Source organism: Fundulus heteroclitus, unplaced genomic scaffold (assembly GCF_011125445.2).
Source record: "Fundulus heteroclitus isolate FHET01 unplaced genomic scaffold, MU-UCD_Fhet_4.1 scaffold_61, whole genome shotgun sequence".
Taxonomy (NCBI): domain Eukaryota; kingdom Metazoa; phylum Chordata; class Actinopteri; order Cyprinodontiformes; family Fundulidae; genus Fundulus; species Fundulus heteroclitus.
In genome coordinates this window covers 2,152,339-2,169,324 of record NW_023397044.1, presented here as the reverse complement: position 1 = coordinate 2,169,324, position 16,986 = coordinate 2,152,339, and the positions used below count along the sequence as shown (strand labels likewise).

At 45.6% G+C, this 16,986-nt stretch overlaps 1 protein-coding gene across 10 annotated transcripts in view; it reads right to left on the bottom strand.

Annotated features, from left to right (window-relative positions):
- Positions 1 to 16,986, bottom strand: part of hace1 (HECT domain and ankyrin repeat containing E3 ubiquitin protein ligase 1) — a 122,131-nt gene that overhangs the window by 17,445 nt on the left and 87,700 nt on the right. For 7 of the 10 annotated variants that reach the window (XR_004929943.1, XM_021313781.2, XM_036133317.1 and 4 more), the window contains 5 exons: positions 16,041 to 16,109; positions 15,795 to 15,882; positions 9,847 to 9,958; positions 9,331 to 9,369; positions 8,643 to 8,740 (listed from right to left, as the gene is read on the bottom strand). Coding sequence is in view for 9 of the 10 variants with exons in the window: in XM_021313781.2 (XP_021169456.2) it covers positions 8,643 to 8,740; positions 9,331 to 9,369; positions 9,847 to 9,958; positions 15,795 to 15,882; positions 16,041 to 16,109 (406 nt within the window). In the remaining variant the exon portion in view is untranslated. The remainder of the gene's footprint in view (positions 1 to 8,642; positions 8,741 to 9,330; positions 9,370 to 9,846; positions 9,959 to 15,794; positions 15,883 to 16,040; positions 16,110 to 16,986) is intronic. The other 3 variants (XM_021313782.2, XM_021313784.2, XM_012857909.3) reach the window with 1 other exon arrangement.

Genomic DNA, 16,986 nt, shown 5'->3' with positions numbered 1-16,986 from the left:
GAGGATCTATCAGTCAACTTTGAACAAGACTTCTGGGCTCAGATATGTCTAAGAACTTTCAAATTGACTAGTAACACCAACTTACAACTAATACAATACAAAATCCTTCACAGAGTACACTACACAGGACAAAGATTATTCAAGATGGGTCTGGCACAATCTAATATCTGTCCTCACTGCATAGGCAATCATCCTGATAATTATTTTCATGCGTTATGGTTATGCACACCAGTCCAGAGGTTCTGGACACAGATATGTAAGGACTTATCAAAGTGCTTGAGCTGTAAAATTACACCTTCCCCATCAGTTTGCTTGCTTGGTAATTTTGAGGAAAGCCCTCTGGGGAATAAAATAGTTTACATGGTTTTCACTGCACTATGTATCGCAAAGAAAACTATCCTCATGAATTGGAAAAGTAAGGAGAATCTCAGTATCAATCAATATAGAGATCTTTTGTTGGATCATATTAATCTTGAGACAGCATCTGCATCCACATCTGTTCGATCTCTTTGGGCTCCTTTGATTAGCACTATCACTTAGTGGAATGGGGGGCGGTGGGTTGCTTCCTGCAGGGCGCAGTGGCTGGGTGGAGGGGTTCCTGGGACTCTGGGGGCACTTGGAGTGGGGCGCTTGGTGGGTCTGACTCCAGGGTCTGTTGCCCCCATATGGGAGGAGCTTGGGAGGCCTACGGGTGGCCCACAGCACCGCTTGCGGCGCTCTTGGGGAGCTATGCGGGGACGGACGTGGGTTACTGACCTGGTAGCTGTACTGTCGCTGGGTGGGTCCTGGGTGGGTCTGGGGGCCTGGGGTCCCTGGGGCGCGCCGCCCTCGGGCGGGGGCCCCGGCGGGGTCTCGGGGGTTCCGGTTCCGGGGGGTGTGCCGCTTGGGGTCTGGGCCGGCGGGCGCCCGGGTGTCCGCCCCTGCACGGGGCCTCTGGTGCGCTGGGGGTCCTCAGGGCCTGTTGAGCTGGTAGGGGGGCATGGTCATTAACATCTCAGGGCAGATGCTCTTCCCCTTCTTTGGGTTGGCATTCTGCTAGTGGGGGGAGGGGAGGGAGGGGGAGTAGTGACTTACCCAGCCTGGATGTCTAGTGTCGAATGTATGGTGAGATGTTTGAATGTTAGTGTTGGGGAGGGTTTAAATCTACGGGTGGTGTGGGGGGGTGGGGGGGGGGGTTGGTGGACGTTCTGGTGGGCTTGTGTCCGGCCCCCTGTCCCGGTCCTGGTCTGTGTAGTCTCCCGGTGCGGGTCTCACCTGGGGGGTGGGGTTTGGGATGGCTCTTGCGGGCTGGCTGGCCAGGGTCCCCCATCTTATTAATTAATTTATTTAATTATATATTATTATTATTATTATTATTAATACTATTATTATTATTATTATTATTAATAATATTTAAAATTAATAATTTTTGTTTGGGGGGGGGTTAAATACAGTTGGCATGGGGGGTGGGCTGGGGGAGGTAGAGGTGTTGGTCCTGGTGGGTGGTTGGCTGGCGGGCCCTGCGGCCTCTCCCCAGCCCCCGGGCTATGGTGGTGCCGCTGGAGGGGCCCCTTTCTCCGGGTGGGGCTTTCGGGGAGCGGGGGTGCCTATTGGAGTCAGTAGGGGAGCTGGCTCCCTGGGTTGGGTCCCCAGTCCTTTGCTCCCCATCCCCGGACTCCTCCCTCTGCCTGCTCCATCACGCCGCCACACATGTAGGTCCTTGGGGAGAGGGCGTTACTGGAGGTTGCCACCTTTTGGTGACGTCCCTCTCCCCAATTTTATCATGCATTTTAGACACTTTCACTCCAAACATTTTCACAACGCACATCCATGTAGGCCACGATATGGGGGGGGTGGGGGGAAGACGTCTGGGGGGGGGGCTTATGTTGTGTGAGCCTCGCCCCGGGCGGCTCCCTTCACCCCCTCTCGCATTTAGACATTGAGGGTTCTTCTGGGTAGTTGCTTGGAGGGGGGGCGCTGGCACCAGCTCCCTTCCGGAGGGGGGGTGGGCTGTGCCGTGCACCCCTTTCGGTGCTCCCAGTTTTAAACACACCTGAGAACAACATGCAACAACACAACATCTGAGCGGGCGTAGGGAGGATCGGGGGTCTTTTGCACACCCCCGATCTCCGATCGCGGCACGGAGTCTGGGGCCTGGAGGAGGTGCGGGCCACTGGGTACGGGGTCTTGGCGGGGGGCTGTTGCGGCTGGCCGGCGGCTTACCGGATCTGGGGCTGACGCCTCTGCTCTCCCCAGGAAGGGATGGGGGGCAGGGGTGGCTAGGGTAAGGTCGGGGTGGGAGGGGGTTTATTAGGTATATAGTGGGTGATGGGGGGCTCTGGTCGGATGGCCCGTACGGGTCGTGTCGGCCCCCCCTCTTTGGGGGGCCTGGTCCGGGGGGCGCCTGGTCCGGGGGCGGGGCCGGGGGCGGGGCCGGGGGTCGGGCACAGGCAGACGTATTGTTGAATTGTGGTGACCCCCCCCCCCCACTTGGGATTTTTGGATGTGAATGCTATGTGGGAATGTGTGTAAAGCGTCCTTTTTTTATTTATTTTTTATTTTTTTTATTTTATTTATTTATTTAGTTTTTTGGTGTCTGTGTGTGGCGAGTGGGGCACAAGGGAGGGATGGTGTGAATGAGAGTTTTTTTTTCTTTTTTTTTTTTTTTTTTCCAGGTTTGGGTTCGGTCCGCTCCCTCTCCCAAGATCATCTCAAGTCTCCGCTAGGTGCGGAGCCCATCCCCCCACGTCCTGCCCTCCTCCGCTGCGTTGGCGGGCGCCTTGACCCTCTGGCGCGTTGACGGTCCTCGGGTTTGGGGCGGGTTCCCGGGTGGGCGCCGGCCCATTCCCGGCGGTGGCTTCGCGGGGCCTGGCCCCCCGGGGGGCGGCCGGGGCCCCTGCCGCGGGGGCGGGGCGCCCCTGGGGCCTCTGGCCCCCAGGGCCCATGGCCAGGACCACTTCAGCGCGGCCGGCTGAGCCCACGGGCTCGTCTCCGCGGCTCTTGAGGGCGTCGGCATTGCGGTGGCTGGGGGATTTCCTCGGGGTCGTCTCTCCTCTTTCCTCAGGGGGGGGTTGCAGATTTCCTGTGAAGGCCCCTCTCGGGCGCACTGCTTTGGGGGCCCCTTTGGGAGTCCGGGGTTATGGGTTCCCTGACCCCTGCCTCTGTGCTCGGGGAAGGTGGGTCTTCGGTTCTCCACAATCACTATCAAGCCATTTCCTTCTGGATAATTTTCACCTAAACTAGTGCACTCTCACAATCTCCCACAGGTGCTGGGTCCCAGGTATTAAATGTTCACTTATATATAGAAAGGCTATAATTTATTTACTTTCTTTTACTTTTTTTTAGGTATCACATTACACATGTCAGCTTAAATAATAATACATATGATTTAGCAATGGTATCAAGATGTTACACGATTGTATCTGTTGCTTTATGTCTGTTGGTTGTGCTGTTCTTTTTGTGTCTCTTTCCAGGTGATGGAGCAGACAGAGGAAGTTTTATCATTCTGTTCCTTTTATCTCTTCTTTCTTTCACCTCTTCTTTCTCTTTTTTTTCTCTTCTTGTTTTTCTTTTACTCTCCTACTTTCCCATTGTAGTGTCCATATAATTTGAAATTCTCCCTGCAGGAATCACAATAAAGCTATTTACACGCACAAATCAAGCGGAGCATTATGGCGAAAGCTGTTTGCTCCACTTGTGAAAGTAAAATCTGTCGAGCTCTATTTGGCATTAAGATATCAATTTTTATTGCCACATTGTCAACATTGTCAACATACTTAACCTTATAGATATAGACCTTATAGACACAAAGGAATGGGGTCCAATTATTCTTCCTAGAAATCCTGACAAATGTACAAAAGGTCAGCACTGGCTGCATCGATAATATCAATGTACTTTCCAGTTTTGAAATAGAAGCTAAGACAGTATTCGGTCTAAAGTACAAAAATTATTGTTAACACCACTCAAACTGAAAACACTAAGGGCATGTTTTTCAAAAGGTTTGTACATATTAAAACAAGCACAAAGTGATTAGTTTGTACAACGCTGACCATCAAATCAGCAGAAAAGCAATTTGCGTCTCTAAAATGAGCAGAACAGTGAGAAAAAAACTTTTTTGTAATACGTAATACCCGCAATGCCATTTTCCGAGGCTGAAACTGAGAATTAGCGCACTTTTTGCCTCCATATTTAATACCTCTGAGAGTCAGGTGCAAACTTGTACGCATGCAATGCCTGCAGTTCTTCTGACCAGAAAGGAGGCATTGGTATAATGACAGAAGAAGGACAGAGAGTCTCCCTACAAGTGGACATATTTGAGCTGTCAGAATAACAACAGTAGAATAATTCAGGTGGGGAAAAGGATGGCTGCTAGACGCAGCATCAGCTGGACCAGGGTAGGGGGCGAGATGCGGTATTAATCTTCATGCACTTAAACCAAGGCGAAAAATACTAAACCTGATCCTAAATATCGTAGCATGCTTGTAAATAAACAAAGCTGAATATATACCACCTCCAAAGAACAGTCTGGAGGCTGTAAAAACGTTACAACCTAGGAAAAAATTATTTTGCTTAGAGTCACTGAGAGGAGGGAATGGGGAGGATGAGGGGAGGGCACTGCGCAGGTCTGACCGCACACTTGTGTATGTGTGTGTGGCCATTCTAGAGCAGCGGGTCTACAGGTTATCCATAGGCCCGTTTACACTACACCTAAAAACCGAGCCATGCCGAGACCAGTCCGAGCTTGGATCAGTTAACCGGGATAAAAACGGCCGTTTACACACAAGAGTTATCTCGGTTCCTTGGTAGTACCGCAGATCGCCCCCTAGTGGCGACCTGCGGTACTACCGCTCTCTGGAATTGAAGGCGGGACCGAGCAAATCAAAATGGCGGCACCCGTAACATTCAGGATGTTATGGTTAGACATAGAGTCGGCTTTTGGGACGTGGATAAGACAAACAAATGACTAATAAGGATTTACAGACGCAGGAAACAACAACAGACACAGAGGTTCATCACACTGCTAAGCAGAATCATCTCTGGAAACCGTGTGGCATGGTAATGAAGCTAGTATTATTATGAATGTCTGAAATTTGTCTGAATGGACTGTGAATCAGGACGTGCAGCCAGACACGCCGGAAAACCCACGGACAGTCAGCTGACTGTAAGGGGATGACGCGGTCTGCTCATGCGCTCTTCATTATCAGGTAACCGGGATAAAAAAAACCCGTCCGAGACCTACTAGGGAACTGGTCCGCAGTTAGCGCGGTCCGGTTAGGGATAGCGCGGTCCGGTTCAGTCTGCTGACCGTTTACACACTAGAGTTATCTCGGTTACCGAGCTCGGACTGGTCTCGGCTCGGTTAAAAAAGTGTAGTGTAAACGGGCCTTAAAACTCCCTCCCTTATTGTTCCATTACTGTAACTTCCATCCATCTATTTTCTTTACCCGCTTATCCATGCTGGGTCGCGGGGAGGCTGGTGCCTATCTCCAGCGGTCAATGGGGGAGAGGCAGGGTAAACCGTGGACAAACCAATTTATGTTATTGTCAGGACTCAGCAGGCAGAGCCGAGCAGCCTTGCCGGCTCTGCGCTCTCCTCCTCTCCTCTGCTCGCAGGTGACAGCAGTTGACTGGTGGGCGGGACCGACACACCTGCAGCGTGTTCAGCGGCGTCTCAGCGCACTATAAGAACAGTACACGAACAGCGGGAGGATGCCAGAGTGTTACCTTGTTGCGGTATGCCTAAAAGGCCACAACTACCTCCAGAGATTCATGCCCGTGAGTTTTCCGATCCCCGTTTTGGATCTAATATCTGTCTCGTGTGTTTTTCTCCAGTGCTCTCGTGTTTTTGGAACTTTTCTCTCGTGTAACTCTACGCTTTGAAGACCAGGCTCCCGAATCCACTACCCACTCAGATTCTGCTCTGGCGATCTCCCCCTCAAACTCTCTTGGTGGTACCAAGTCGGGCACGAGGTTTCCCTCCCCGGATTCACTCTGGTCACCCCGGACTCTCCTGGTTCCTCCCGCTGATCTCTCCGGATCCTTGGACCCGCCGGCGCTGCTCGTACCCTGCCTCACCTCCGCTCACCGGTCACTCTGTCATCTGCTCCTTCAACATTAGCTGAGTCCACCTCACTCCCCCCCGGCTTAGTTCCTGGAGCTCCATGGTAAGCGTTCGTTTCTTTAGTTGAACTCTCTCTCTTAGTGAAACTCTGCTAACAGTCTCCCTTTACCTCACAGATTCCGTGTAATCTGCCCGAGTCGGTCGCTGAGTTTTTCCCGTCCTAAGATCCTCCCTGAACTCTAGCTCGAAAGAAAAAGCTGTAAAACTGCCTCCTGTGTGCCGGTGTTTTCTGCATGTGGGTCAGACATCTTAAACCAAACATGACAGTTATTATTTTCTTTTAAATAGTTATCATTACCGCCCATAACTGGAGGGAGGTTTCAAAAAACAGGGCAGGAGAAGCTCTGCTCAGCTGCCGCATTTGACATGATCACCGTCATTGATACACAAACCGGTAGAATAATGATAAACAGGAATAAATCTGATTTGTCAGCAGTAATATTTATTTTTAAAGTGAGACATAAAATTAAAGATGTTCTTCTGTCTTGCAGAACGTCTGCTGACAAAACCTTTTTTCTTTATTTTTAAAAATAATAATAATTATTGTCTCTAAGACAATGTCTAACAGCAGAAATTCTCCATTCATTAAAAACATTCTTACTTATTGTTTTCCTGTTTTTTTTCTTTTTGGCGTCTAACTACCTCTGCATACTTCAACCGATTTCAACAAATTTTGGTATCAAAACGTTCAGATTGTTCACGATATTACTGCTATATCTCATGGTAATTAGAGCTTTTATAATTTTTAAAATATTTAACTTTTTGTGAGTTTTTTGTTCTCATAAATGGAAAATCCTTCAATTTCTTCAAAAACGTGCTTTTGCACAGCTTACTGCTTCAGCCTATTGTCACACACACTTGCCCTCTCTTGCTATCTCTCTCTTGCTTGACTTCTCGCTCGTCCTCTTTCCCTCACTCTCGCGCATGACCTCTTGTTCGCCCTTTTTCTCTCTCATGACCTCTTGCTCACCCCTTTTCTCTCTCTCCCCCTCGCTTGACCTCATGCTAGCTTGACTTCTCCCTCGGCCTCTTTCTCTCGCTCTATGTCTGTCTCGCGCGCGCGCGCTTGACCTCTCTCTCGTCCTCTTTTTCTTTCTATCTCGCACGCTTTCTTGCCCTCTTGCTTGCCCTCTTGCTTGCCCTCTGTCTCTCCTCCGCCACCTTTCTCTCTTCTCTTCCACTCTTTCTGTCCTCCTTCTCCCTTTTTTCTCTCTTCTCCTTCACACTCTCCTCTTCCATCCCCCTTTTCTCTCTTCTATTCTTCCTTTCACCATCTCTTCACTCCTCCACTCTTTTAGCCCGTTTACACTACCCTTTTTTAACCATGTCGAGACCAGTCCGAGCTCGGTAACTGAGATAACTTTCGAGTGTAAATGGATCACAAACTGAACTGAACCGAGCCAGACACAACCGGACCGCGCTAAATGAAGACCAGTTCCATGGGTGGGCTCGGCCCGGTTTTTCCCTGGCTCGGTTCTCAGATAACAAAGAGCGCATGAACAGACCACGTCATCTCCTTACAGCAAGCTGACATTTCAGACATTCATAAAAATACTAGCTTCCCTACAGTGCCACACGGTTTCCAGTGATGATTCTGCTTAGCAGCGTGATGAACCTCAGCGTCTGTCGTTGTTTCCTGCGTCTGTAAATCCTTATTAGATGTTTGTTTGGCTTATCCACGTCCCAAAAGCCGACTCCGTCAAGTAAATTCACCAAAGGTTGCCTTCTTCGCCGGACTCTCCGCAAAAAACAATTATAACCAAGCATAACTTCCTGAATGTTACAGGCGCCGCCATTTTGATTTGCTCGAGTCCCTCCTTTAATTCTAGAGAGCAGTAGTACCGTAGATCCTCACCATGAGGCAAGGAACCAAGATAGCGGGATGTGTAAACGGTCGTCAGAACCAAGCTCGGCATGGTTAGCTGATCCGAGCTCAAACCGAGCTCGGCATGGATCGGTTTAACATAGGTAGTGCAAATTGGGCTTTTATCTCTCTTCTGCTCTTTCTCACTTCTCCTGTCCTTCAAATTCTTCAAAAACTGTGCTTTTCCACAGCTTACTGCTTTAGCCTACTTTCAGTTGGAAACTTCATTCAAACTTTAAAATGTTCACACTTTCTTGAGCTATCTGCAACTACTTTGGTTTTTTTAAAATCTTTTGGGGATTTTCCCTCATGTTGTTCTGCTTCTAATCCTTGAGCTGTTGTCGTTTCATGTACACATTGGTTCTTCTTTGATTTTAATGTGTTTTCAGCTAGTTCTTTCTCTTCTTTAGAGATCTTCTGCATCTTCTGATTAAATCATTCTGCAGAATTAAATTATTCCCACTGCTGTTTCACAGGAACAGCTTTTTTCTAGTTAAATTCATAACAACTGCTGTCCAACAGCACACAATTTCTATGATTCTCACTTCTGGTTTTAAAAAAGAACTGGATGGCTATGAATATAAAGCTGAACTTAAGGCGCACAGATGAGTTAGCTTGAATGCTATGGTTTTTTGCAACCATTTTATGTCTGAATGTAAACAGAATGTAGAAACTCACCATGCCTTCCTCACCATGAAAGCGAACAGCTATACCCCGTTTGAGCTTTTCATTAGTGGACTTGGAAACCATCTCACAGCTGCTCCTGAATATGGAGTCTGTGTGTGAAGCACAAGAGTACCACAGCGTGAGTACGTTTTACAGAAAATTAAGTATACAATAAAGCAAAATCTATTAGAGTAAAGACAAAAAAATAGTCCAGGTGGTTTTTCAAGATGCATTCATAAACCTTCCAAGATGGACAAGTAAAAGGCAAATGTCTGTCTCAAATACTTTTGGACCATAAGGCACACAGTGAATTAACGTGTCTATGTATGTCTTTGTCTCTCCTGAAAGAGAGAGCTATCCGTCTCTGTTGGGAAGACAGCATAGTTGGACCACACTGCCCTGTTTCTAACATAAGGCCAAAATAGACGTAACTTTTATATTTAATTAACTTACTAGGCTTATTGTTGCTAGTGCACATGGGCGTGGGATGCCTAAAGGCTCCCACATACTCGGGCGTACTGAGAGCATACTGTGAGCTTGGCGGACTCCGCACTGACTCTCCGGACGTTTTACCCTTCATAGTCAGCGTACTATGGCCTACTTTGCCTCTCGCGGCAAATTCCTACAATTCCCACACTTTCTGCCAGTAGGACGAAGCGGCAAAACGGATCGTACATTGTGTGATTGGCTAGCAGAGCACCTAGAGACATTTCTTTTCCAGCAGGCTCCCACCGCACACCTGTCAGTGAGAACAGAGAGGAACTTTTTATTGTCCAAAAAATACAGTAATGTTCCCACTTATGTCTTACAGAGAAACTTTACGTATACATTTATGTCCTGTTTTATTTATTCATGGAACATAATTTTAATGGCTTTGACAGTAATAACACAATAACATGAGATAATATTTGGCCTTCTTGAAACACTGGATTAATTGTCTATGTTTTGTTATGGCTGCATCTCTATGAAATCTAGGCTTACATGTATCACATTGTTTCTTAATTTTCTTTGTTGTTTTGTTTATATAGTATGGGTCAATAGTTTCGGAAATAAAGTACTTATAGTAATATGCACAGATTTCATAATACAAGTTTTAGTTTAATATGGCTTTTAGTAACACTTTCTCACCAGCTACAGTCATTATTATGAATCTCATTCTGGAGTTTGTTTGAGGATTGGAAAGAGACTGGCAGTGTGTTGTGAGGATTTTGTGTACCTCTGTGGATGAGAAGGATGTCGCTCTCATTAACAGGACGATGGACCATGTCTGAGTCTGGCTGGCCAGCCAGCAGATGCTCGTAGAACCACTCACAGCGATCCTTAAAAGGCTAGAGGGAACAACAAAGACTTCACTCAATGAAGACTGCACAGCACTTTCCCAAACTAATTACCACATTGCTGTACTGTTAGCTTTCCGGCAGCAGATATTTCGGTCACAAATGGTAGCTCGGATAGGCTTTGGAGCTAAAACACCCATGTGTAACACAGAGAGGTGGACTGAGTTTATTTGCATAAAACATGCATTTTTCCCCTTAAGCGTTGGAGGTAGACTGCAGGATAAGCGTGGAAATAAGATAAAGGCTTTCTCCCCCAGGGCTGCAGGGCACACTGAAAAACTAATCAAGAGATGAAATCAAATTCAACAGGTTAAAGTCTGTAATTAAAACAAGGACCTACTCCAAAGTGAGCTATAATCCATGGGTAATGAGGCACAAATGCTGCTGTTCAAATATAAATACTGAAGAGTTAGGGAATAGTGCATAACTCAGAGCGGCAGATAAAATTTACGAAGCCATATAAATGAAACTCAAGAAAAGCGTTGCTGCCATAAATATAATGCTGTTAAATGATGCTGAAGTGAAGGCAGGGGACTTTCAAAGTCACTTTCTTAAAGTCTCTAAGGAAGCAAGAACATTTGTCACAAAGAATAAGTGCATTTGACTCCTGAGCTCAGAGACAAATTAAGTAGAGATGCCTAAAATTCTAATGGGAGCAACCAAATCAAATGTTGAGCAGTTTTCTGAACATCCTTAATTTTATTTTGCTTTTAAAATGTGATTTCATAAAAAATTTTAAAAAAAACCTGTGCGTAAATCTGGAAGCATACAAGTTCCAGGGAGTGGAAGTCTACCAATCCAAGGTATCCTGATTATTAAAAACTATCCTGAGGGGTCTCAGTCCAGGCTGATCAGAAGCTGAGCAGGTTTTTGTAAAAAAAAATACAACAATAATCGGTAGATGGAAATTGTAAATGGACTGCAGTTATAAGGACAGTTTCTATTGTTACTGACAATTCATTGTGCTTTCACTCCACAAGTCACTTTCACACACCGTTTTACAGATTCATCTGCAAACTAAGGTGCGATGTCATGCCCAAGGAACCTTGGACAGGTGGTAGGGGAAGGCTGGAATCAAACTTAGAACCTTCCAATTCCATTCAGACCCCTGCTGTTACCCCTACTGTGCTACAGCTGCTACATGTCAAACTCATGCTGTCACCAAGGCATAAGCTACATTTCAGTGCCAAGGTATACCAGGGTTTTAAGAATGTTGTTTTCTTTAAGACTATTCACACATTTTTAAATATTTTTAATAGGATGCCTAGGGGGCTCTGGAGACAGACATCTACAGATGACAGACTGATGGAGGAAGAAGTTGATTTTCCATAGACACCGGAGCAAGGAGTGCTTGCCCCACACAAGTCAGCAGAGCAACTAACCATGCCAGCCACTGAATAGGAACAGATACCAAACCATCGGTATATAAGATGTTCCAGCAAAGGCCTCGCAGCGACCAAGTTCAAGGAACCGCTGAATCATTATGTTAAAGAAAATGGCATGTAATACTGGCCCACAACCTGGAATGGGTTTAGACTGTCCAAAAGCAAGACAGGATCCTGAAATGGACAGAATGGTGGGCTAAACTTCCTGAAGTGTGGCAAGATGGAAGGATAATATCAGTATACAGCACTTCAGAGAAGTACGACCAGTTCGCCGGGTTCATATGGCTGCTCCTAGATACAAGGAGCTATTGGCAGATTGTGCCAAATCACAATGTGACCACAACCTGTACCACTATCAAGATTCTGACGAGTGGGTCTCAACCATCAACCAGGCTGGAACAAGCAAAGACGAGTAACCGTTGGATCAACATGAGAAAGACCAAGATGGAGAAAGACCGCCACCTTTCCTGAAAGATGAGGCTGAGCTCAGGTTGACAGTGCAGTCAAAACAGCAGCTGGACAGAGACTGAGACAGAGCATTTCCTTAAGATGTTAACTTTGTTTTCAGAACTGGAAGCTGCTAGGAAGGAAATGCGATAAATGGCCATACAATAAATGCTGTCCAATCAAAGATATTGCAGAAAAAGCGGACTAACCAGGAAACAACACATGTACAGTAGGATGGGCCAAGGGCTGTCCTAGCTCCTGGAGGAGAATAAAAAAGGAGAGTTGACCAGGGATAGGGGTTGCTTTCCTCGTGGTGGACGTCGGGAACACACTGAAGCAGAAGAAGAACCCAGGAAGGGAAGATGAGCCACGGGAGAAGGCACCACTCCCAGTAAGGGTCAACCGTTGGTCCATGAATTTCTGGGTCCAGATAGAATTTTCTCTTCCCTGTAAATTTGGTAAAATAACCCATACAACTCAAGACCTGGACTGCAGAAGAATCACCTGACTGTTACAGAGGTGCTGTTCCACAAGCCATCAACTTGCTGGGCAAACTGCTTGCAAGCTCAGATGACCCCGAATCAATTCTGAGGACAGCAGAACACAGTGTGACTAAAGCCGGGCATACACTGTACGATATTTTCAATCGTTTTACTCGTATACAGCTCAAACTGTATGACGTAACCACAGCGTTTAAAAGTCCACTGCTCACAATATATGTTCTTACACTGTACGGCACGACGCTCAGATGCGATCTAAGTGCTCACACTAAAAATCACACGTGGGAATCAGCCCCGTATAGAGAGATGGCAGTACTCGTACTCGTATAGACGAGTACGGAAGCCCAATGTAAACAGCACAAGAAGAAAAAGATGGAAGTGTCAATGCTCACTGTTAAATATGACACTCACAAGAACGAAACGTGCCTCCTTGGCAATTCTACGAGTTGCACCTCTGTAATTTGACTCCATGTCACACCTACTGCCACCATGCTCCTCTCCACTCCAATGTTTTCATCTGAGAAGAAGAATTCCCTTGTTTGCACATGTGCAGTACGCGAGGTTGGGGGAAATCATCTTGTAGACGCTCGTAACCCCGTTCGTAGCTCCGCTTCGAAAGCAGGATGTGCTCACGATCACTCACGAGGGCCGACTGAATTTCAAACATGTTTGATTTTCATCCGACCTTCCGTGGTCGTGAGAGGCTAATCGGCCCTCGTTATCCCTTGTATACTACACGACGCAGGATGCACGATGCCGCTGAAACTCAGCCCAATCCAAAAAATTCTCACACGACTGAAGAATCGGCCCAAAATGGGCAAAAAAAATAAAATCATACAGTGTATTCCCGGCTTAAAAAGGGTTCATTGCTCAGGCGGTCAACAGAACAACCCAACTCATCTTGTCCACAGTAAGGTCGGTGAAGAAGCAAGCAGGGAGAAACGGATGTTTTGTTCTGAAATCTTATCTCAGCTGCAACCAAGAAAAACATTCAGCTGGGAGACAGTGGGTTTGGGAAAAGAGAGGTAGGAGTGGGACAATGGGTTATTAGAAACATTGTGCTCAAACGTGCCCTCCTTATCAAAGCCACTGTTTTAGAATAATTAATGTCCTGCTCTAGTTATGTTAAACAACTGGTCGGTTTCTGGTAAATGGGGAATAAAGGAGGATTGCATTTTAGAGTTGAATAGTATCAGCAAATTAGGGAGAGTAAAATAAATTATTTTCTTATGGTTTGAATATTCTGTTGATGTTGCTGCTACTTTACCCTACTTTAATTCTAAAGACGTTGTGGAGATTTTGTCATTAGGGTCATTTCATCATTGAATTATCTGATGGTTGTAAACTAGTCATGGTTTTACTTCAGGTAGTATTAGGAAGTTTTTAAAGGTTGCCTCAACCCAATTTAAACAACAACCTGGTGACATTCTTTTCCTAGTCACTACATCGTTCTTTGTCAGATACCAAGTGAACGCTGTAAAAAAATAAAAAGCAATAGCAGCTGTTAACAGGCTGTGGATTGTGAGACCTAATCCCGGCAAAGCTACTCACGGGTTAATTTTCAATTGGAAGCAGGTTGGGATGCTCAGAATGATGGGGCTGACGAATATTCGATGGTCGACACCATCTCAAATATCCTACTCAAAAAAATAAAGGGAACACTAAAATAACACATCCTAGATCTGAATAAATGAAATATTCATATTAAATACTTTTTTACATAGTTGAATGTGCTGACAACAGAAATCACAAAAATTATCAATGGAGATCAAATTTATTAACCTATCAAAGTGGAAAAACACAAGACAGATGGCTCCAACTTTGATGTAATGTCCTTAAAATAAGTCAAAATGCGGTTCAGTAGTGTGTACAGGCTCACATGCCTGTATGACCTCCCTACAAGGCCTGGGCAGGCTCCTGTTGAGGTGGCCTATGGTCTCCAGAGGGATCTCCTCCCAGACCTGGACTAACAGATCCACCAAGTCCTGGACTGTCTGAGGTGCAACGTGGCGTTGGTGGATGGAACGAGACATGATGTTGCAAATATGCTTAATTGGATTCAGGTCTGGGGAAAGGGCGGGCCAATCCATAGCATCAATGCCTTTTGTCTTGCAGGAGCTGCTGACATACTCCAGCCACATGAGGTCTAGCATTGTCTTGCATTAGGAGGAACCCAGGGCCTACCGCACCAGCATATGGTCTCACAATGGGTCTGAGGATCTAATCTCTGTACCTAATGGCAGCCAGACTACCTCTGGCAAGTACATGGAGGGCTGGACTGGACTGGACTGGACTGGACTGGACTGGACTGGGCGCCCCCCCCCCCCCCCAATGAATGGGAATGGGAATGGGAATGTTGCAGGCGGCAGAATGTTCTCCACGGCATCTTCAGACTCTCACGTCTGTCAGATGTGCTTAGTGTGAACCTGTTTTCATCTGTGAAGAGCACAGGGCGCCAGTGGCGAATTTGCCAATCCTGGTATTTTCTGGCAAATGCCAAACGTCCTGCATGGTGTAGGGCTGTACGCATAACCTCCACTTGTGGACGTTGGGCCCTCATACAAGCCTCATGGAGTCTGTTTCTGATTGTTTGAGAAGACTCATGCACATTTGTGGTCTCCTGGAGGTCATTTTACAGGACTCTGGCAGTGCGCCTCCTTCTTGAAGCAAACCTTCTTGCCACAGCTTGCATTGATGTGCCATCCTGGATGAGCTGCACTACCTGAGCCACTTGTGTGAGTTGTAGACTCCATCTCATGCTACCACTAGAGTGAAAGCACCGTCAGCAAGTGCTCTGTGGTCCTGCACCTACAGAACCACTCCTTTGTTGGGGGGTGTCTTGCTAATTGCCAATAGGTTCCACCTGGTGTCTATTCCATTTGCACAACAGCAGGTGAAATTGATTGTCAATCAGTGTTGCTTCTTAAGTGGACAGTTTGATTTCACAGAAGTGTGGTTGACTTGGAGTTACATTGTGTTATTTAAGCGTTCCTTTATTTTTTTGAGCAGTGTAGAATACCTCAGAATTCTGGACTGGGTAGTACCCGACTGACTTAGGAATATCTGATCTGTTAGATGGAGAGCCGGATAGAGTTAACCTCTCATAGTCAAGGAGTTAGACTGGAGGGGCTAAACTCTGTTCTCTCACCCTACCTGTGCCCAAATCCTGTATCGAAATCAAAACAAATATATTTATAGATATTATCACTGTAACCATTATAACCAAGGTTATAATCTTTTAGTAGTAGCAGCAATAATTGCTGCTGTTCTTTTATATGTAGATGTGACGAGAGTATGGCATAGATTTTGTTTCATTTTTCTGTTCCTATTGTAATAATTTTACTTAAGATAATACCATGACAATATCATACAGACCCATGCATTTTGTCACCATTCAAAGACTGAAGACATTTTTATTAAAACAGCAAATGTACAGAAACTAAGTCAACAAAATAGATGTTGTGTATTGAGAGCAGAAATTTGTCTTTTTTGTACCTGGTTCTTAATAATGTGCATAAAACGTGACATCAACTCTGGACACTCAAGCAGAAAATGGAAATGGTTAAAGATGATCTTTGGATTCCTGGAAAGAGAAAGCAGTGACGGAAATATACAAATGTGACACAGACAGAACAAAGACAATGGTGGAAATAAATTAGGACCAAAATAAGCAGTGTCATCAATATTTCATCTCTGATGTGATGGGAGGCTGATGTATAGCCAAGGGACATATTGACTTACCTGGTTACAAAACATTTGAGCACCTCGTCGTGCTTGCAGACAAACTCTATAAAGCGTGGGGAGGTCATTCTAAATAAGCAAAGAGTGGAAGATGATGTGACAAAGAAATTAGAGGGACATCATAATGTTGGATCAAGAATGAAAATACAATTCTGAACAGGAGAGCACACACAGAACATTTTAGAGTAAATGAGTGCATCATCCTAATAACAGTTTGCTAATTGCTTTATCACATTTTTCTATCATTAAAGTATGGTAACAATGATCATATTGAATATTAGACTTTCTACTGTTCAATCAGTGATGGGCCTTCAGGGCATGCAAGGCCTTCTCTGCTGTTCACAGAAATATCTGATTCACACAATGATGTTAATTATATTTTGTCCTTGATTAAATATTACATAAATTCAAATGGTCTGTCCATTTCAATTGACAGATTTTCCATTGGTTTCTGCTTCCAGATGTGTATTTCATATTAAAGCACTTGATCTATTACATTTCAGGCATCATTTGTTGCCACGGTCAAAGAAGTAGGCCTGGAGGTCAATCAAACTGTCGCTTCAACCAATCAGATTTTGAATTGGCAACACCAAGGCCTTTTAGCAGGGGTGTTGTAATGTCAGTTTATTTGTACACTTTTACTGAAAAGTCAGAGAGTGAACTAACTAGAGCTAGTTTGGTTTGAAGTGGGTTTGAACCATCAACCCACCTGTTACAACACAAATTCCCTTCTAATTTAACTCTTCTTGAAGGACAGAAAGGAGTATGGATTTCCTGTACAAATAATCCAGAGTTTTAGTAAGTAACATGCTTCTCTTTTCCCAAATAATACTGCAGTTCTATGAGGTTATTATTGATGCTGTATTATGCGTGTTGCAGCTGCAGTAGAAGGATACTTGTGAACCTCAGGTTTGTTTCTTTAGTAATGGCATTTAGTCTGACTGCA